General features: G+C 42.5%; 1 protein-coding gene across 1 annotated transcript in view; it reads left to right on the top strand.

Moving 5' to 3' along the window:
* DNAAF11 (dynein axonemal assembly factor 11) overlaps positions 1-18,978 on the top strand; it is a gene marked incomplete at its 3' end in the record, with an annotated part of 84,326 nt that extends 65,348 nt beyond the window's left edge. The window contains exons 11-12 of the mRNA XM_081266375.1: positions 10,706-10,785; positions 18,801-18,978. Of these exons, the coding sequence (XP_081122501.1) occupies positions 10,706-10,785; positions 18,801-18,978 (258 nt within the window). The remainder of the gene's footprint in view (positions 1-10,705; positions 10,786-18,800) is intronic.
* Positions 18,979-22,270: the final 3,292 nt, after the last annotated feature.

Below are 22,270 nucleotides of genomic sequence, written 5' to 3'. Positions count from 1 at the left end.
TGAGGAGGGAAATATAAAAACCTGAAAATCTGTAGAAAAGTCACAGAATACGATTAAAAGAATCAATATTCCACCTAGCTTATTAGTACACAAGAAATGGATAAAGAAAAGAATAGATAAAGTTGCACAGGTGAATACAAGCAAAATTACAGTATTTATGGAAAAAGCATTATCAGACGATATAATTTAAAGCAAAAAAAAAAACATCAAATAAAACCATGAGGGGGCTGGGGATGTGGCTCAAGCGGTAGCGCGCTCGCCTGGCATGTGTGCAGCCGGGTTCGATCCTCAGCACCACATACCAACAAAGATGTTGTGTCCGCTGAGAACTAAAATATAAATATTAAAAAAATTCTCTCTCTCTCTCTCTCTCTCTCTCTTTCTCTCTCTCTCTCTCTCCTCTCTCACTCTAATAATAAAAAAAATTTAAAAAAACCCATGAAAATCATTCTGTTGTTACAGAAATAATATAAAATAAAGATCCAACTGCCTTTAATTCAGTAGATAGCTCATTATTTGTGTGTAAAGCATAAGATCTTAGAAACACAAGGAAATGTCAACAGAATCATTCTACTGGAAGATTTATGGACAATATCTTACTTTAACATATATAATCAACAAAAATAGGATCACTATTTGAATAATATAATTAATAGTTTTTAATATCTTATGACCCTTACCAAGAGGTCGAATATCTTCTTATAAAACATCAATAACTTTAAAAGCTTAAAAAAACAAAATACTCTGAAAACCTTATTTTCATTTCCAAAGGAAAAGATTTTAGAATTACATCTAATAGTCATTAGAAAAAAATGTAGATTATAAAATACAGAGAAGGCCAACAGATAAAATTGATAAAATAAAAATGCTACCTTAATCTGGTATTAAACCACAAAAGATATAAAAAATGCAATTTTAAGTTATTTGGGAAATTAAAAATGTAAATATTAGTGAATATATAGGTCTGCGATCAATTTCAAATTGATTTTTATGTATGACATGAAGCAGTTCCCCACATGGATATGCAAGTCAAACAACAAAGGCTTTACCTTCCTCCTTGAAGTACTTTGGCACCTTTGTAAAAATAAATAAATAAACAAATTAATTAATTAATTAATTAATGGCCATATAAACGAGGGTCTACTTTTAGGCTTTGTATTTTTGTGCCATTAATATATTATCCTCATGACAATGCTATTCTTTGTTGACTTCGTAGTTTTATAATGAAGCTTAGAAAATATATTTCTTTCAGCTTTTTAAACCATCATCTTGGTTATTCCTTGTATTTTTATGAAGTTTTAAGAAGCAATATTCATCAATTTTCATACAAAAACTTTGTTGAGATGAAAATTAGAACAGCGTTAAATTTGTTGGTCAACCTGGGGACAATTAACATCTTAATATTAGTAAGTTTGCCAGCCTGTGGTCGTGGAGTTTCTCTAAGTTAAGTGCTTTAAAATGTATCTCTTGACAGCAGTGTGTGGTTTCAACTGTAGAAGCCATGCATAGCTTTTGTTAAAATAATTCCTACTTTATGGTTTTTATTTTCGAGTTTTGGGTCACCATTATAGATAAAATTACCTTATTAATTTTAGTTTTTCAATTACTAGGAGTATATGGAAATAAAAGTGATTTTGTATATTGATATTATCAAATATTCTCAGTTACTAGAGATAGTAATTTTTACTAGAAGTGGTAATTATTATAAGTTGTGTAGAATTTCTCATTTTTTTAAAATTCACTTATCACTGTTTCACTCCCTGTATTCCCCTTCTCTTGTAGATTACAGCTCTGCCTTGCCTGATATCTACTGTTTGAAGAGAGCTATTTCATGCACATAGGCTCAGTGTTTTAGGTGTCTGTGGCAGAGGTCAAGTCCAGTGTCCCTGTCTCATGGCCAGACGTAATGCGCCTTCATTACTGAAGGGGGTTTTCTGTGGTCAGGGTTGATAGTTCATGGGCAGGGTTTCTTCTCTGTTGTTCAGCATTTTATAGATGTTGTTCCATTGTTCCCAAAGAGAGGAAATCAATAATTCATATTTTTGTCGTTACATTTAATATATCATTTCTCTGTGGCTGCTTTTAAGATTTTTTTCCCTTTATCGTTTGTTTTAATCTATATTCCATTTGCTTTTATACAGCTTGGGTTCTCTGTGTCTTGGACACGTATTTAAACAAGTTTGGGGAGTTTGGGACCATTATTTCTTTCAATATTTATCTTGCCTGGTCTCTTTCCTCCTTTGAGACTCTAGCTGTGTATATGCATAAGCACTTAAGTCTGAGAATCACCTGGAGAAATACAGTTCAATAAAAAATTTAAAAAGCTAGGTGCCCGTGCCCCTACTTGTACCTTGACATTGGCCACCAGGCACAGATGGTTTGCATTTCTAATCATTTTTCTCCTTCTGTTATTCAGATTGAATAATTTGTATAAAATTGTCTTCAATTTACTGACAATTTTAAAACAATTTTTGGCCATCTCTTCATGCTGTTAGTTCTATTCACTGAATTTATTTCAGCTATTATGCTTTTCAGTTATACAATTTCTCTGTTTAAAATAAAACCACTACTTGTCTAGTAAGATTCCTGATATTTTTATTCATGCTCTAATTCCAACATTTGGATAACTTTATGATCCATTTCTGTTTTTTTTAAATGTGAAGTCAGAAACACTTTCCTGTTTTTTCATATATCTAGTAATATTTACTATGCTCTGGACATTTTGGAGTATAAATTGTAGAGACTCTCTATTCTTTTTTTTAAAAAATATCTTTATTTTTATTTATTTATTTTTATGTGGTGCTGAGGGTTGAACCCAGTGCCTCACCAGTGAGTTCATCCACGGATAAGGTCAAAGCCCTCATGATCCTATTACTCCCTCAGCCTCCACCTCTGCGTGTTGCTGCACTGAGGGGAGAACTTTAAACACTCGAGCCTTCGGGGATATTCCAGATCCAGACCATTACAGTGTGTTTCCCCTCCAGTAAACCATGAGCTCCTGAGTGGAAGGTCATCAAAACAACACAAAACAAACAAACAGAAACCCAAAGCCTGTTGATTTAAGTTGAGTGGGTAAGTAAAAAAAAAAAGAAAGAAAGAAAGAAAAAAAGTATATTTTACAAGAAAATTAGGGAATGTTTTCTATTTGAAAAATATTAAGTCTGTCAACTTATTTTATACCATACACCAAAATAAATTCCATGTGGATTTAATACTTGAAAATTATTTTTTTAAAATTAAATATCTACTTTCATTTTCTACAAAGAAGCAAGATTTTTCAAAAACATGAAACAATGCCAAAAATTACACAAAAGTAATAGTTTTGATTAATATATAAAAGCTATATTTAAAAACTACCATTCAATAATTATTTGTTATTGATTTACATTGCTGAGGGTCTATTACGTGCCCAGCACAGGTATTTCTCTCTGGTGGTGTTTACATTTTAGTGGAGGAAAAACAGATCATGAACAAATAAAGAAGTTGATATACAGTTTTCAAGCATTTTGATATGGGCCACTGTAAGAAACACACACACACACACACACACACACACACACACACACACATGTGACCCAAATAAGAGATACTATTATGTATAAATTACCTTTTCAGAGAACTACTAAAATCCTAAAAAAAATAGGAAATTATTACAAAAGAAACATAGAAGACATGAGAAATACTTCTGTTTTATAATAAAATGTATATTGGTTCATCAGAACATCAAACATTCAAAACTCTACCCTGCTTCTTATTTCTTGCTTTGTTTTATAAACATGTAGATAATATGTGTTTCTAAAACAAAATTCAGAACTATTAAGCAGTTTACAGGGCATGGCAGACTCCCCTTCCATTCCGATTCCTCAACCATCTTACTCTTTCTAGAAGCAAACACTTCTGCCAATTTTCTATCAAAAACATTTTTAAAAATTCAGTACTAGTGAGAGTACAATGAAATAGTACTCTCATAAACTGTTGGAGAAAAAATTTAATCTTTTTTGGAAAAAATTATCGAAATATATCAAGCCTTAAAATATATAAAATATATATTATGACTTAATTTTGTACTCTTTTCAAAGGAAATAAATAAACAAGACAAATTTATGTGTATAGATAGACACCATGGTATAATTATGAGAAATTGGAAACAACTTAAATATCCAAAAATGCATCCCTTACAGAATGGTATGCACATAAAACAAGGTATTATGCAATTATCTCTCACTAGGATAGCTCGAAGGATACAATCCTGAATGTCAAAGTAAAATATTTCATCAATGCAGTGACCATGTTATTCAGGTTCACCAAAGCATCCCAGTTCCTAGAGCAATTCTGGGACTCTGCAGACATCCCATAAGTATGTTCTATAAATGAATTGCATCCAGAGAAGCCTGGGGCTGGGGATGCTGCTCAGTGATAGTGTTCTTGCCCGGCATGCACAGAACTCCAGGTTTGATCCCTAGCCCGGCAAAACCAAAACCAAACAAACAAGAGAAAAGCCTGGAAGCTGTGGGGTCAGTCAGGACCAATTTCAAAACTTGCCTGATCCTAAGAACCACTCAGAACTTATTAAGATACAAGACTTTCTGGCCACTCTCTGCAGATTTTAATGAGAAGATATGAAAGTCTGTGTTTTATCAAATACCTCAAGGTTTGAAAGCCAGAGGAAATCAGTAAGCATTTAATGAAAAATCAGGACATACTTGAATATTAGAAAGTATATAGGATTTCTACAGGATTTTTTTTTTAATATACAGGAAAAATAACCAAGGGAAGATATTAGACAAGTGACAGGAAGTCTGGGAAACCAAAGAGGTAGAAAATTTGTAATAGCCGGAGGCCACCACCACTTCTGGGACAGAGAGGGGAGATGGTATTGGCAGAAACCAGGCCCTGGAGTCACCTGGAAGAAATCATAACATCCACAGCCATCTTGAGCAGGGTCTGGAGCCACAAGGAGACTCCCCTACCGCTGGAGAAATTGCTCCAGCAGACAGGGGTTGTGGGCAAAACTCCTGGAGCTGACTCTCCCCCTCCGTCAGTGCTTCCAGAAGCCAGGCCCAGCCAGAAGCCAGATGTCCCGGGGAGCAGGATAATGAAGTCTGCAGGGTTCCAGGTTTCATCTCCCTGGGATACAGAGCAGAGCAAAAACAGGGCAAGAGTAGACCCGAGGGCTAACAAGCTTGGTACCCTGAGTTAGGGCATCACTTCACATCCTCATGAAAATACTGCAGAGGTCTAGACTGAAGAGGGTGAAACTATTAATGTTATATTATTTTAAGAAAAGTATGCATTTAAATTCATATTAACTTCCACATTCCTCCACTCTGGGACAATTGTGGGTAACCAACTGTATTTCACCCTTTAAAGGATGTATGAGCTCTAAGTGGACTTGAATGCAGAGTCCAGAACCTACCTTGTGTGAGACAGTGGTCAGCTAAGAAATCGGGACATTATCTTTAGGCAGGATGAGGCCCAACAGAGCAGCATGATTAGCCAGCAATGCAAATGCGAATATTCTTAGCTGCAGTGCGAAGGCCAGCACTCACAGTTAGCCGGTTTTGCAACAGGATTGTACATCCTCGGTATTTTCAGAGTGGGGTGGGGTGGGGGCAGAGACATGAGTAGAGTCACATAAAAAGAAAAAAGTATATTTTTATCTAGTGAGAAAAGAGGACACTTATTTCAAAGCTGTCACTCCATGGGACTTAGTATTTTTGTGAACATCACATACCTTGCCTAAGGAAAATAAGGAGTGAGATTAAAGCATTACTCTTGAGCTGAGATGAGCAACTATGTCACTAAGGTCCCTACCCCTCATGGCAGCTCTAAGCACCCAGGGAGGCTCTGCAGATCCGACTGTGGCCCAGCGCTTCCTGTGCTAGTTTTTGTGCTCATTTATTTTCCTATCTTTGTGCAGGTGTTTTTCTCTCCCTCCCCAGAACACTCTCTACTCCCTACATGGCCTCCATCTTCTGGAATTTAAATGTTTACCACACCTCAGCCTCCTTTGATGCTTTAATCCTGCTCCCCATCTCCTTCCCTGGGCTTAGACCTCTGGGTGTACAACCCTCAACTTCATGGGCTTCAGGGTATTTTAATTGTTTATATATTTTTCTTCCTCATGAGATGGTCATGGATAATTTTGCAATCTACCTTTGCATGCCTATCCCTTAGTGCTATGCTTGGCACCTGATAGGATCTCAGAAAATATTTCATTGAGCAGATTTAAATGGGGTAATAGTTAAAATTATGAGAGAAAGTGAAATCTCCTAGAGAAAAAGAAATGTATATGATTTTCATGAATATTGTTATTTAAGAAGCAGACTAAATTCACAGATAAGTTTAAAAAGTTGGTTGTTTTATATTTTTTTCTCAGAAAATATCTCTGATTTTATTCCATTTTCCTCATCCATTCATTCTTCTACTTCACAAGTAACAAGCCTTAACCTAATCAGGGGGTGATTCTTCTCATTCTTATTTAACTTCATATTATTAACTGTTAAGTTCAATTATATGAGTTCATTGTTTCAGGGTCAAAAATGGTCATATATTGGCAATGTCTGTGATTCAATCTGAAAAATAATGATTAAGAGCCAAGTCTTGCCCTTACATCTGCTACACAGCTCACACAGTCTGCATTTCTTGATGTGAGCAACTTTGATAGTTGAAAACACAGCATGTGCATTTTATTAAAGACACTATGATCATCTGAGTGCAGCTTGATTTCTCTGGAGGTAATGAGACCTCAGCCCAGGGCACAATGCAAGCAAAGGCTGGCAGTGTGCTGGCAGAAGAACCTGAGGCTTTTGCATTCTGGAGCAAAGTGAACTCTATCACTGCCTCCATGTTCACTCCTAACTTCCCACTGCATGACTCTTTCAAAGTTAAAATCATGCAACATCATTAAAATGTTAATATGTACCTTTGTGCCTATCCCACAATTGAATTTTCAAGTAGTTGATTATATTTCTCTCTGTGGGTTCAGGAAACCATTAGACTTACATTATCTAATTTATTGGACATATTTTGGTCCTTACAACTTTCCCATTAGTCATCCCTAAATACATTTAGCACAGATGAATAAGGCATGGTTTGATGTGAATGAGCATCGCTTCCTAGAGAAAGAGCATCCCAGGACTGCAGGATGGTGGGAAACCTAATGGCAGGGGCTCTGAGCGCAGTCCTCCGATGACGTCAGGAGAGTTTTACCTGTGGGTCACGTGAGTGTTGGTGTTACGAAGTATTTCAGTGTTAATATGATTGTCAATGTTCGTACTTTTTCTTATTGCTGATTCTTTAATTCTCTAACTTTTAAACTTAAAAGAATCCTTGAAACTAAATGTGCTGAAAATATCTTTTAAAAATAAGAAACACATTTAGATTCTGGTGCACAGCAAATTCCCTGTGAAGAAAAGTTCCAAATTTGTGACTCTATTTGCATTTCCATAAACACAGAGAATCTTTGTGCTTATTATGTGACAAATAACAGTGTTAGAAATGGGGTGTTTTAAGACTCTAATTATGCATGCGCTCCCATTCTTACGGTGCATTTACTTACAATGTGAGACAATATAAAACTTGTAATTGGGGTTTCAAGAGCTTTTTTCCCCAAAACTGATATTTTAATGAATTTTAACCAACACTGACCTTGTTTAAAGTAAAGTATTAAGAGGTAAAAAAAAAAAAAAAAAAAAAAAAAAAAAACATGTCACTGCACCCTGGGAAGCAGCTTCTGAGATGGAAATGAGTATGCGAAATATTGAGGAGTGCCCAGAGATCAACCCCTGGAAAGGGAGGGAAGCCAGCGCAGGCGGGGCAACCCTCCTGAGCTCTGCGGCTGACACAGATCCTTGGAGCTGCTCAAGTGTGCTAAAGGGAGTGTGCGTATTCTCCCACCTCCGTCAGAGAGGCTCCAGTAGGCTTCAGGTTCTCACTCTCACATGGGAGTTCCAGGTCCAGGTGTGACAAGGAAGGAGCAACAGAAGTTCGGGAACTGAAAAGACTCTGTGGTCCCTCCACAGATGAGTGAGGGGGACACACAGACATTGTACTTCAGGCCCGAAGGAGATACCGAGAGTCCATCAGACGGTCAGCACACGCAGGTCTGGGGCTCACTCTAAGCATGTGTCTCTCTGGCTAGGTAAATACAAGTGAAAATTCATTAAAATTCCACAAAATTGTAACTTGAGTTTCTCACATTTCAGAGGCTTAGCAGCCACCAGTGACTGTTGTTGAGTTGCGTGGCACAGGACATCTTGGTCAGAAATATTGGAATATTGGGAAATATTGGAATAAAAAAGAATAGCAAAAAGTTTTGTCATATTCTCTGCTGTCCCACGTGGCGTGTGGCCCCGATGCTCAGAGGAGGTGTGCCTCCCCTGAGGCTGCTAGCAGGTGCCTGCCCCAGCTGTTCATCCCCAGGGGCCACGCTCTCCTCCTCTGAAACTGAGGGGACTCGCCTCCTGGCCTTTCTCCTTAATTCTGTTTTCATTTTCATTTACAAATGTTATTAATATGGTTTAGTAAACCATAAATGGCATCTATAGCAACTGAAAAGCATTTCCATTTTCTTAAGGATGGGTCAGGAGATGAGGAAGTATTTGTATTCAGTCCACTTGTTAAAGATATGGAAGATATTTAGTTGTTTTTATATTAAAATAGTGTCAATATATATACCCCACCACATTAACACCCCTCTCCCCAAATGGAAAATGATACAAATTATGACAGTGTGCGTATGTACTTTGCTATATTGTGAAGTAGAGCAAATGAAACATTTTAGAATTAGCCGACTCCCAAGCCACTCGTGTTTGATAATAAAACCCTGCTCAGTGGGGTGGTCTTCCCGTGTGTCACCTACAGTAAGTGTTCAGTGCACGTTGCTCTGGTGGCTTGAGTCACTGGTTCCCCCACACCCAGTCTCCTGCGAGTGTCTTTCATGCAGACTGGGACTCTTATAGTGTTCCCAAAGCTCTCCCAGGCTTGAAATCCATGCCCCTGGTAGTACCCATTGATTTTTCTTCCTGGGGGTCTCAGCAGGCCGTCCCTGGCTGTCACACAAACCCTCTGTGAAGCTGTGGGCATTGTTCATCCCCTGTTGGGTGTTCAAGGCCTAGATTGAAAGGTGGAGCTCAAGCAGATCTTCCCTTCCGCACGGCCTTTGGAGAGAGAAAGACACATCCGTGGTCTCCTGGGTAAGGGAGCTGAACTAAATCACACGTACATGCACATGTTGCCTTTTTATACAATGTGTTAGAGACTATACAACTGCACTCTGTAAAAGTCTGGTTCTTGCCCCACCTGGGGTGCGGGGCGACACAGGAGAAGGATGCCATCCCGAGCGGGTATCCACAGGAGCCCTCAGTCTACAAGTTTGTGCTGCGGTCCCCAGACCATGATTCATTCCTTGGTTTTCTCGTCCATTCATTTATTGAAGCATACACATGACGAGCCATGGGCTAAGCTTACTGGGGCACTGACTAGAGGAACAAAACCAAAAGTCCTTCAAATGAGAAGCAAATTATCCTGTGTGTTAATTTGATGTAGAGCCCAGCTAAGATAGGCTTGGGGTTGAGGCTAGACCAGGGCTGACCACTCCCACCCCACAGGCAGACTGCTGAGTCCAGCATGCCTCAGGCAGCAGATGGAGCAGGTGGTGAGAGGTCCCCCAAGTCCAGCCTGGTGCTCTCCCTTAGCCAGTGGCATGGACCTAGACCACAAGTGTGTGCTACTCCAAGACAGGCAGAGCAGAGAAAGGACGGCAGGTGGCCTCCGCCTTCATGTGCCAGGGAGATATGGCCAGTGAGTGAGTCCTTCCCTTGCAAAGAAGAATCCGGTCACTCTCCTTGGACAAGGAAAAAGCCCTTATCTTGGTTGCTGGATCCAGGCAACATGAGAAGAGGATTTTAAAATTTCTTCTGTCTGCCCTTGAGATAGAAGATCTTTCAGGAGTGTTGCTGGGAGATCAGCAGGGCTGTGTGTGTGTGTAAATAAGACACATAGTGTACCTAGTGTTGGAGGCGTGTGCCTAGCATGTCTGATAAGTACTAGCAGATTCTCTCCCCGTCCACACTCGGGTATCTGATGAGTTTCTTGGGGAGCAGCCTGGTTCTGAGTAATGTGGGTGGGGTGTTAGCTGAATGGAATCAATCACTTTTACTATTGTGGGCTCCAGGTGCTTAGCCCTGAACTTATTTAGTTTAAAAGAAGCAGTTGAAGTACAGAAATTTTTAGACCCAGAAGGGACCTTTGAGACCACAAAAATTCCCTCATCGTTTTACCAGAGACCAGGTCCAGGGAGCCAGGACGATGGGGAGTCCAGCTTCCTGTTAAGGGGCTTCCCACGCTGCAGCACTCTTCCCTGAGGGCACTGTGTGGGCAGCCTCCAGGTACATCAGTGTCCCCAAGACGCTCAAGTGGTAGCATGCTGTTGGCTCCCAGATAATGTTTATTAAACTAATTCACCAAATCCCATTCTTGGCTTTGGCAATAGTTGGCTAGCTTATGGCTGTGTGGCTGTGGTGAACAGATCCAATTTGTGATGTGATCTTCTCTAGACATTGTATAAAGGCTTTAATGTGGGATATGTAAAAAAGAATGAGAAGCTTTGAGCATCTTTTTTAAAAAATAAATATAGTATATATTTTTGAAGGTACACTAGGGAGTAGCTCATCACTTGTTACGTGTTGTGCTTTTATTTTAGGTAGAAGAAGTAATCAGAGGACGAACATCCAAGCCTGTGAAAGCCACCTCGAACAGCCCCAGAGAGCAAACCAAGGAAAGGTACCACTTCCCTGGCTGTCCCTAGTGTTAGTATGTGGCATTCTTCATTGTCATTCGTTGGTTAAAATGCAGCTCCTAAGGTGATACAATTATTTAAAGTTTAAAAACAATTCATACCATGAATGCTCATGTTTGTCCCCAAGTCCTTACACTCTGGATTTCTCGGGCTTGTGAACCCTAAAAACCCATGACTGCGGGCATTGACTGGACACAAGCTCTGGGCCAGGCACTTTTCTGGGTGCTCTCCCCACATCAACACATTTAACTCACAGGCTTTACCTTTGCTGTACGGAGGGGAAGCTGAGGGAGACAGAAATCACGAGCATCCTGGAAGTCATGTAGCCATGACCTACTGAGACAACTCTCAGGACCCCTGCTTGTACTGCTGCTCCCACTGCCTCTCTTTTATGATCCACTTGTCACCTGAGACTTCATGACTCTGAGGACTGCGTGGTATACAGTTCCCGTGACCGCCCTCCTGTCCATCTCCCCGCTGTAGGTCATCTTTGGCCTTGGCTTCAACTCATCTCCCAGCTGGACTCTCCCTCTCTCTTGAGAATATTCTACATCCTTAGTGTTCCCCAGAGTTGGAAAGCCTCTCTGCCTCCCTTCGATTCCTAAGTGGGGATCCTGGCTCTGCCTCCCGGAACATCCGAGAGCAATGCCAGCCTCCCTGGAACATGGCAGCCTGCAAAGCATTTCACGCAAGGCTCTCCTTTAGAATGAGGTCCCTGCTCTTCCAGCTCTCCTATTCTTGTGATTTTCAGACTCTTCCCATCCAGATGGTAAAATCTATTTTGAACCAAGGCAAACTATCTTTGTGACACAAATGTATATGCTAGAACTACCATCATAAAAATACCTGAACAAGAGCTATATTTATGTTTTGCATAATAAATTAGACACTTGTATATTCAAAGACAACTGTTGAAGTTGAACTGTTGTAGAGATTTTTAAACATGGGATTTATTTGAACGACAGGTATGGAATTGAATTCCTACTGAAAAGTGGGTTGCTGTTTTTAACCACGGGAATCACTCATATTTCCCAACTTAGTGATTTCCATTGCAGATACAAGATTCCAGGGTATCATGGCTATTATGAATATTCACAGTGGCAATTAACCCCCAGCACCCTTGACACATGTAAAGAGCCTGAATCTAATTTGTGAGGAATCACAGGGATGGGAAGCCAAATCATTGCAAACAGTTTGGAGCTGGTTTTCAGACCCCAGGAAAACTATCATTACCGTGATTACACTTGAGGGTTGGAGGTATCTTAGCACAGTTGAATATGGTTGAATATTTGCAGAGTCTTTCTTTTTCATTTTCATTCCTGAGAAGTGCTTCCCTCATAACCATACATAAAACATCTCTGTGAAGGTTGTTTGTGGGGCTCCCTAAACGTTGCACAATCTTGTTGCACTTTTTTTTTTCCCTTGGTACTGGGGATTGAACTCAAGGGCACTCAACCACTGAGCCACATCCCTGACCCTATTTTGTATTTTATTTCTTTAGAGACAGGGTTTCATTGAGTTGCTTAGTGCCTCACTGTTGCTAAGGCTGGCTTTGAACTCGCGATGCTCCTGCCTCAGCCTCCCGAGGTGCTGGGATTACAGGCGTGCACCACTGCGCCCAGCTTCTTTGTGCACCTTTTCACTGTGTTGTGCCCATCATGTCTGGCTGGGCAACGTCATTAACCAAACGGCTGCCTGTGAAGCCTGTATGCAGGTGCAGAGGGGGCCGCAAGAGGCCTTGACCTTCTCCTACTGGAGTGGCCTGTTTCCGGCTGTGGAGCCAGAGTGGGTGGAAAGGACCCATGGGGCAGGGTTCTGCTCGTCAAAACTGGAGGGTGACTTCTAGAGAACTCTTGTGGTCCCATGTCACTTTAATGCCAGGGAAGAGGTGCAACTGCCCAAAACTTCAGGTATCTATTGAGTGGTGACGCTGTGTTACCTGGTGCTACACGTCGTCTCATTGTCTTTGATCTTCAAAATAGCAATGCTAGTACATAATTAGTGAGGTTCAGAGAGGGCGAACTTGCCCAAGATCATGCAGTTGGGGAATGGCAGGACCAGGACGTGAGACTTAGGCTGCCCACTTATTCTCAACATGGCATCTTTTGGTGAACAAGAAGATCTTTATTCTAGAGTAATCAAAATTTTAACGTTTTCATGATTGGTGCTTTGTTTGTCTTATTGTAGAAGTCCTGCCCTACCTTGAGGTCAAAAAGATGGCTCCTTGTGTTGTAAGGCCTTGTGGTTTTGCCTTTCATGTTTATGTATGATCTGTCAAGAACTCATTTTTGCTTAAAGTATGTCCTCTTAATTTTTCCAGTATGGACACCTTCCTGTCTCATTGTCTCTTGTTAAAATTTATCCCTTTGTACTGGTCACCAAGGCTATCTGTGTCAAAGATCTAGCATTCATGTGTGGGTTGGTCTGATTGTTCTCTCTCTATTCCACTTCCTTAAATTCCACAGCTTTATAATAAGTCTGTGTAAATGGTGAGAAACATCTTCTTCCTTTATTCTTCAAGAGCAAGTTGGCTATTCTTGGCCCTTTGCACTTCCATATAAATTTTAGAATCAACTTGCCAAGTTTCACACATGAATTACATTGTCTATTTTGCATTACTACAATGAGAAAACTGAAGCAAGATAACTTTACAAACTGTATTTAGTTCATGGTTTTAAAGACTCAAGGTCACGATGCTGGCATCGGCTCTGCTCTGGCAAGAACCCTCCTGGCTGTGCCACATCGTGAGGTAGGCACATGTGTGAGGAAGCAACCACATTCCCACACAGGAAGCCAGAGAGAATCAGACCTCAGATTCAGGCTTTTAAGACCATTTCTTCACTGGAAGAGCCGCATTCCAGTCTGTGTGCAGCATGCCCTCCTCACCTAAGGACCTCCCCTAGGTTCCTTAAGCTCCCACAGAGCCACACTGGAACCAGACTCCCAACCAGCCTGTGACAGGTGAGGGGACAAACCACATCCAGAGCATACCACATGCACACTCACTCTCTCATACACATGTATAGGGATTTATTTTGAATTGGAGGCATAGATCAATTTAGGGTGAAAATTTTTATAATATTAGTATCTGTCTTTTTCTAATTTGTATTTGATGTCACTCTAAAATTTTATAATTTTTTATAAGGGTACCCATGTTTTATTAATTTTTAGGTGTGTGATTTTTTTTTTTTTTTTTTGCCAGGGTAACCAGGGATTGAATTCTATTTAGAGACAAGGTCTCACTGAGTTGCTTAGTGCCTTGCTATTGCTGAGGTTGGCTTTGAACTCGCAATCCTCCTGCCTCAGCCTTCCAAGCCATTGGGATTATAGGCATGCCCCACTGCACCTGGTGGTGTATGATATTTTTGATACTGGTATAAATACATTTTATTTTATTTATTGCATGTTGCTAGTATGTAGACTCATAATTTTATTTCTTTATTGCTTTGTTTGTTATATGATAAAATACACACAACATCAAACTGACTGTTTTAAAAACCACTGAAAATATAAATTCAATTATATTTATTTTGGTCAAAATTTTGTGTGGTCATCAGCACTATATAATTCAATTTTATGTTTGATTTAGTATCCAACAACTTATCTCTCTTACTATTTCATTAATTCATCTGAGAGTTCTTTTAGATTTTCTATGTACCCATGAAGATGATCCCTTTTTTTCTTCCCAATCATGTTCCCTTTTATTTTTCGTGCCTTATCACATAGGGAAAGACCCCATAATAATGTTAAATAGAAAACTTATTTCCAGCACCTTAGTCTTACCGCCAGTTCCTGAGGGGAGTTTTTGTCATTATATTACTAAGTCTAATATAGTTGAAAGTTAGTAAAAGTGGTTTTATGATCCATGCTTTCATTTGCTAGTATCAGAAGGTTTTGTGTTTTTCTATTTCCATTCTTGTTTCTTCTCCTTCTTCTCATGCAAAGTGCCCTTTGCCCTGAGATCATTTTTTGCTATGAGTTGTCCCATTCAGGATAGTAGTTCTCTGGGAAGCCTCCAACCAACCCAGCTTTTTTACCTGACTTGACTTAGTTAGGTTGTTGTGGCTACAGGTAATGGAATATGTAAGATGGATTTTAAAATTTAAGGTGTTTAATTACCCCAAATAACATCTCCTGTGGAAGTAGGTGGTCTTGTGGGTGGTCCAGTCGCTGGGCAATCAAGGCCCACCCAGTTTAGCCTTTCCGCTCATGCTGCAGGGGAATCCTGCAGCTTCAGTGGCAAATCCTCTCATCAGCAACCTCCAGGGGCAGGTGCCCCGGGGGATGCAATGGTAGGCAAAGTTGTGGCCCTTCAAGATGGACCTGTCCTAATACCCAGAGCCTGTGAATAGGAAATCTTATGTGTCCAGGGGAAATTAAGGTGGCAGATACTACCAGATGACCTGACAATAGGGAGAGTGCCCTGGAGGATGCAGTAGGCCCAGTGTAACCACAGGTCCCTTATCAGTGAAAGAGGGGAGGCAGGAGAGCCAGAGCCAGAGAGACGCAGCATGAGGCAGACTCGACTTTTTGTGTGCACTGCTGCTTTGAAGATGGAAGGGGTCCCAAGCCAGGGAAGGTGGGCGGCCTCTAGAAGCTGTAAAGGTTCAGGAAGCAGTTGAGCCCTAGAACCTCCACAAAGAAGGCCATCCTAGAACCTTGACTTTAGCCCAGGGAGACCCATGTCAGACTTCTGACCTACGTGACTAAGAAATACATGCATATTGTTTTAAGCCTATGAGTTGTGGTAGTTTCTTTGTATATGTGTTCCAACAAAATTTTTTGGGCACTAGAATTTTATTTGATTTTTACATGATACATATTCCTTTTTAAAATTTTTCAACTTTTTTTTAATAAAAGACAATCAGTTAAATTTTACTTTCCTTTTTAATTAACACATCTTAGTAATTGTATACTTTTGTGAGTGCACTGTGATATTCAGTCTGTGTGTGCAGTCTGTACTGAGAGGATCAGGACAGGCTCCTTGTCAGCAGATATGCATCCCCAAGCACTGGTATGGGGTGGGGAGTGGGGGGTGTTTTAGTCAGCTTTTCCACTGCTGTGACTAAAAGACCTGACAAGAACACTTTTAAGGAGGCAGCCTTCAGGGGCTCTGAGTCTGTGTACTTTGCCTGGCCTCCCACACTTAACTTTGAAGTCTCAGTAGAAGCCTCCATGAATCCCCAACTCCAGCATTCTGTATTCCTGAAGAACCAGCCCCTCATGGTTGATGCCAAAGTTTGCCACCATCTCCAGCAGTAGCTAAGCCTCTTGGGACCGTGGCTGTAACCTCTGAGTGCCCAAGGAGATGATCACCACGGTGAGGCCTTGCTATTGAAGCAGTATGCCCCCTTGGTCTCATCTCAAAGCTATTTTCACTTTTACAACCTGGAATCTGAGATGCCATCAAAGCCATCTTTCCTATTGTTTTTGTGAAAAGCACTTAGCATTTCTTTCGTTTCTGCAATCTCTTCAACAACCACATCTTCCTTAGCCACAGGTTTACATGCAATTTTTTGGCCAAATTGCAAGTTTTTCAAAATTTCTGCTCTGCTTTTTGCTCCTGATTATCATAATAAACTTAACAAAGAGCCCCCAGCAATATCCATGCTACCACCTGAATAGCATGTTGCTGCCTTGAAATTTTCTTCACAAGATAAATTAGCCCATTACCTGTAAATTCAGCCTCATAGAAAGTCTCAGAACATGGGCAAATTGCAGACAAGTTCTTCGCCGGAATATAACATGAATCACCTCTATTCCATCTCCAACGGTGTCCTCCTCCTCCTCTGACACTCCACTGTGGACAGTCTTATTGGCACCCTAGTTTTCTGAGCAGTTTCATAGCTGCAATTCCCACAGGTCAGAGACCTCCACACAATGGAGGCAGCATGAAGACTCCCTCTTCAAATCCCGATTCTTGTGATCACGCCATAAAGATTTCAGACATGTTGTTCAGAATAACAAGATTGAGTGTATTAGAAGAGACAGGAAAGGGGAGAAGAGGACAGTCCCAAGGGAGAGGGTGGGTCCTCTCAGAGAGGACAGGGCTGCTGGCACCCCTCTCCTGCCCTCCCAGTTTTATGGGGGGTGGGCAGGGGCCCGGTGTAGTTCTCAGAGAGTCCCGCCCAGATCCATGTTTTGACCTCTGACTGAGCAAAGGTACTGCATGGACTGCCTCCAGGAAAGGATGGGGTGGTGGTCACAGAATTGGGAATTTTAAGAAATTGAGTCCCCCTGGTTTTGTTTCAATGTCCTGCCCCTTCAATCAGTTTATTACCCGTTGAATAACCTCCAGTAAGTTTATTTGTTAGGGTCTTGATGTTTTAGTTGCCAGGGTGATTGGGAGTTGTGACACAGTTTCAGTGATAGGGGAGGGTCCAGGCCACCCGGTAGTGTGTGACATGAGGGATGCAGCTCTGACTGGGGGAGGTCGTAACGTTTCAGGACCCGTCTTCCAGGTGCTCACCTGTCCTATGAGGCTCCCTGGGTTTTCGATCCCGTTCACTGTCTTTTCTTTGCTCACCCATTCATGGCTGACTAGCAACCTATTGAAGAAGTCACCGAATACCACAGCACACAGGCATCTGGGACGAAGCTGCGTCCAGGGGCTGCCCGTGCTCCAGCCACGTGGGTGCAGCAGCCATTCCCCTTTTCTGCTGCACTGCATCCTTGGGCATCTTTCACGGCCCCTTCGGATCCCACCCCTCCCGCCTCCTCAGAGAACAGCCCATTTGTGACTTCTCCCTTCTCCTGTGGAACAATGGTGTATAGTGTGCAATTGGAGGTTGTAAAAGACACTAGTTTATATACTTTGACTACTTTGTACTTTCCTCAGCAGATCTACATGTATTTGTAAATATACTTAAAGGGATTAAAAACTCAGATGAGCAGAGCACGAGCATGAAGGCTTCTGCTGGGTGGATTGAGTCTGGGAGCACGAGTGTGGAGCTCTCACATAGGACTGACTGTTACTTTCTTCAGTTCAGAGAGCGTTTATTACCTGATTCATTATTCCTCCAATAGAACAGTAACAGTTTCGCTTACTCAGCACGTACTTACGTAATGCACCTGTAGGGATACAAGATGAACAAGAGAAAACCTTGCTCAAAGGTGTCAGTCTGCAGGAAGGCAGGCCATCACGAGACAGTAATGTGATTCTACAGCAAATTCTGTGTTAGAGCAAAATGAGGTACTACCAGGGACCTTGTCTCTCTGCACGACTGGATTCCCTGGTGCCTGCCATAGTGGTGCTTAACAAATACTTGTTGAATGAATAAATGAATGGGCTAGTGATTCCAAAATAATTTGGCTGAGTATCAAAAACCACTAGGGAGACTTTATAAAAATACTTATCATTGGGCCCAACTCTAGGCCTATTGACTAACAATTGCCAGGAAAGTGACCCAGGACATGTCTCAGTTTCCTGTATGACAATGACTTTGGGAATCACTGGGCAGTGCAGGTTCTTCCTGGTTCTGATTCATTTGTGCTGTTGCTGAGAGAACTGGGTGGACACAGCAGGAGCAGGTTCTCATGGGAGAGGAGGTTAGTGGACTATTTGCTGTGCAACTGAACCTCAGTCCAAATGCGCCTGCTGAAGCCCGACAGGCTGGATTGTGAAAGGCAGCAAGCTCTGGCAACCTGACTGGCTGCATTTAGGAGTGAGACCTGTTGGATCCTGGCTGTGGGACTCTGCCAGGTCTCTCACTTCAACTATCACAAATCTTTAGGCCAGCAGAGCCTCCCAGGTGACCCTTCCTTCAGATACCTGTGCACCGGCACAGCTCTGCGATGCCTCTGAGCACTTTATTTCTCATGGGCCAAACTGCGCTTCCACAAGGCCCTATGCTACTCGAAGCCGAGGACATTATCTTGTTTTCATCCCTGTGCTACATAGATACGACTTGCTAATGTTTGCTGAAAAATAAGTTGACTCTATTCAAAACTTGATTATAAATGGTGTGATATTAATTTCCCTTTGCCTTTTTTGTTGTAGAAGCAAGCAAGCTGAGAAACTAGAAGTAGATCCTAGCAAGCATTCCTACCCTGATGTGACTACCATAGTTCAAGAGAAAAGCCACAGGCCCAGAAGACTGGCATCTGAACACAAAGGCATGCCAAGTGAGGAAGACGCATACTTTGAAGATAACCCTGAAGTGCCTCCACTGATGTGAAACAGCAGGCTGCACGGTCATTGGCTATGACATGCCAGGCCCACTATGCTCAGGGCAGAGAGTCAATGGCCGTCATTTATGGGGTAAACACAGAACTACCTTTCATTTTGCCACTCCTGTGTTTCAACTCCTACTTTGTACAGTAGTATTCTTAAGCAAGTTTAAAATTAAAATGAGTATCTTAAATATGCTATAACTCATTCTTTGTCTATAATAAAGGACTGTCTAGTGAAAAATTAAGTGAAAAGATAGGATTGTTACATAAAATGTTGATAATAAGTCACTAAGTACCTGCTTATGCAATAGTCATCGGTGGAAGGACTGATTATTAGATTATTAGATTCACCAAACCGGCCAAGCTCAGAAGTTAGAGCTGTAATTCCAGACTCAATGAGAATGCTTTAAAGCAGTTTTAAGCAGTGTTTCAGTATCTCTTCTCCTGACATGTCTGCTTTCTCTGGTGGCTCGCTGACAGGGCAGGAATGTGAGTTCTGACATTAGGTGCCCTGTATCGGGGTTCCAGCTGAGTCACTCTGTAAAGACCTTCAACAAGTTCTCCCATCCCCCAGCCTAGTGGCTTCATCTGTGACCAGTGGTGGTGATCCTCGTTCGTAGGGTGTCTCAAGATCAGCACCTAGTGCAGCGCCTGCCTCTGGTGCTCGGGGCCCTGCTCCTCCTCCTGCCCCCTCCTCCCCTGCTTGCTTGATGGCTTTTCTCCCTTTTTCCTTTCTCTTCACCTTCTTCCTCCCCATCATCCCTTCCTGCTCTACTTCCTTCTTATTGGACATCCTTTCTTCTTCTCTGTTGAGAACACTATGGATGCAACGTTCATCATATACCACAGGGGAAATTGCTCCAGTCAGAAAACAGCAGCAACTAAAACCAGATTTCTCCAAACAGCCATTCAGCAGGCGCTTCCTGAGCCTGTCTTGAGCGGTGCAGCTGTTCACGTGGGACTCCTCAGTGCTGTGGCTTGGGTGCAGTCCGAGGGTGTCCTCCCGAAGGTTGATGCACTGGGAGCCGGATTCCACGTGGCAGTATTGGAAGGTAGCAGAACCTTTAAACAGGAGGGCCTAGTGGGAGGCCCTTAGGTCATTGGAACTGCTGCTCTCATTAGGGAGCGCTGTCTCCAGGAGTGAGTTCTCACAGGAGCAAGAGTTAGAAAACCCTGAGCCTGACCCCTAGCTATCTGGCTACCTTGATCAGGATGTGATCCCTTCCTCACACTTGTGTTCCTATCATCATGTGACCCCATCCAGTGTGAGGCCAAACTATTGGGTTTTCTGATCCTGGACTTTGAGCCTCCAAACTGTGAGGTAAATAAACCTCTTTTCTTCACAAAGTCAGCATGCCTCAGGTATTTGCTTACAATAGTGCAGAACAACTAATACAAGGGCAAAACTGTAGCCAAGTACATAAACAACCTCATGTCAAGTGGTGATAAGAGATGTAAGGAGAGTGAGCAGGGCAAGGCATTCAGGGCAGTTGGGTTCTTTTTTAGATAAGGCCTCTCTCAGAGAAGGGCTTCTGATAGGCTCTGTTAATAACTTATCAGAGAACCAAAATGCATCAGACGGAAAACTCAACCACTGGGAATGTGACGGGATGGAGGGGTTGGTTACAGGAACTCGGTTGTCACAGGTGTGGGAGGAGCTGGGAGTGAGTGGAGAACTGGGGGAAGAAATCGGAGCTTGCAGAACCTGAGCTGCTGAAGCAGGATGGTGTCCAGGGACTTCAGGAAGATCCGTGGAAACTACTCCCTCTGCTAAAACTTGCCTGGGTTTGGCTGCTGCCTGTGGGATGCCTGGCCACACTCCCCGGGTTGGGATGGGGATCAGCATAGCTCTCCTTGGGCAGCTGGTCACGTGATTGCAGCTGGGGACTGGTGCATGGTTTCTTTCTTTCACTACCTTCTCCGTTATTTCTCTCCCCAAGTACTTTAGCTGGTGATTGTTCTGGCCAGGTGGGCACCAACCTTCATTCCTGTAGTTTCTAGGCCACTGTCAATCCCACCTACATTGGGTTACTTAGTTTTCCACGTAGGGTCACTTGTAAGTACTAAGAAATGCCCCAGGAACCACCTGAATCTCACTGTATTCCTCCTCTGTCCCCACCACACTCTGTGGGCAGCAGCCTTTCCATTTCCTGTGACGGCCCAGCTGCCCAGCCAGTACACTGCCTTCTTATCCTGATGGCTCACTGGACATGACTCCAAAGGAGCCTGATGTTGGAACTTGCAGCTAGAAGGCCGCTGTCATGTTCTCTGTTGTGCACTCTTCCCTCTGGAACCAACACTCCCACACCAGCAGGGCCCAGAGTTGCAGGAACAGGGAATTCAGTCAATGGCCCTGCAGCGCTCCTACTGACAGCACCAACTTTCAGCCATCGTCCACATCCAAGCCGGTCAAGCCTTCGGACCACTGCATCCTGACCTGTATTTGACTACAATGGAAGTGACTCCAAGAAAAAACTGCTGAGGTTTCCCAAAATCTAACCCACAAACAGTGAGCAGAATGAAGATTTACATCAGTCTTCCAAATTTGGGAGCAATTTCTTTTGAAGAATGGCAACAAGAGCAGGTTTGGGAGGTGGGAGTGGAGTGCTTACCTAGGACAAGCTTGAGACCAGTGGCCCAGGCTTGGGACCAAGGAATGGCCACGCTGGAAAGACCTGGAGGAGGCTCACACGCTTGGATGTCCAAAGGGAGAGGTGTTACTTTTCTGAGACCCACCTCCATTTGTGGACATTCTTACTTTGTAACCCAAATTCAGTGAGAGGCTCTTCAAAGGGTCCCCTAGGGCAGCTCTGAAGAATGTTTCCTGAAGTTGGTGACTCACAGGCTGGTGCTTGACTCATGCCAGGAAAATTAGTCTGGAAGGCCAGAGAAGGACCACGAAGAGTGTTCAGCCTTAGGGGAGAGTGTGCAGATTGGGACCATAACTCTTGAATCTGAGTTTCTCTCTGCTCTTTTCAAATTCTTCCTGTATACCCTCCTGCCTCTTTCCTTCTGCTGGTTACTCAGTTTCTTATTTCCAGAAGGCTCCTCTGCTGGTGCCTCCCACATCAGCACCACAAGGCACAGGAGGGGACTTCAGTCCTCCTACCTGTGCCCAGGAAAAAGAAAACCTCACCAGGTGTGATGGCCGGATTGCTCCAGCCTGGGCACCTTCCCTCTGTTTTCTTCCAGGCTCTTCCTGGGCTGGCCTGTCTTTGTCACTGTCCATCACATCCCCATTGTCCCCAGCACAGCTGTTCACAGCTCTGCATTATGCTCTCAGCTACCATGACAAGC

This window comes from Spermophilus citellus (assembly GCF_964194105.1).
Source record: "Spermophilus citellus genome assembly, chromosome: 14".
Classification (NCBI taxonomy): domain Eukaryota; kingdom Metazoa; phylum Chordata; class Mammalia; order Rodentia; family Sciuridae; genus Spermophilus; species Spermophilus citellus.
This window is presented reverse-complemented; position numbering and strand designations above follow the sequence as displayed.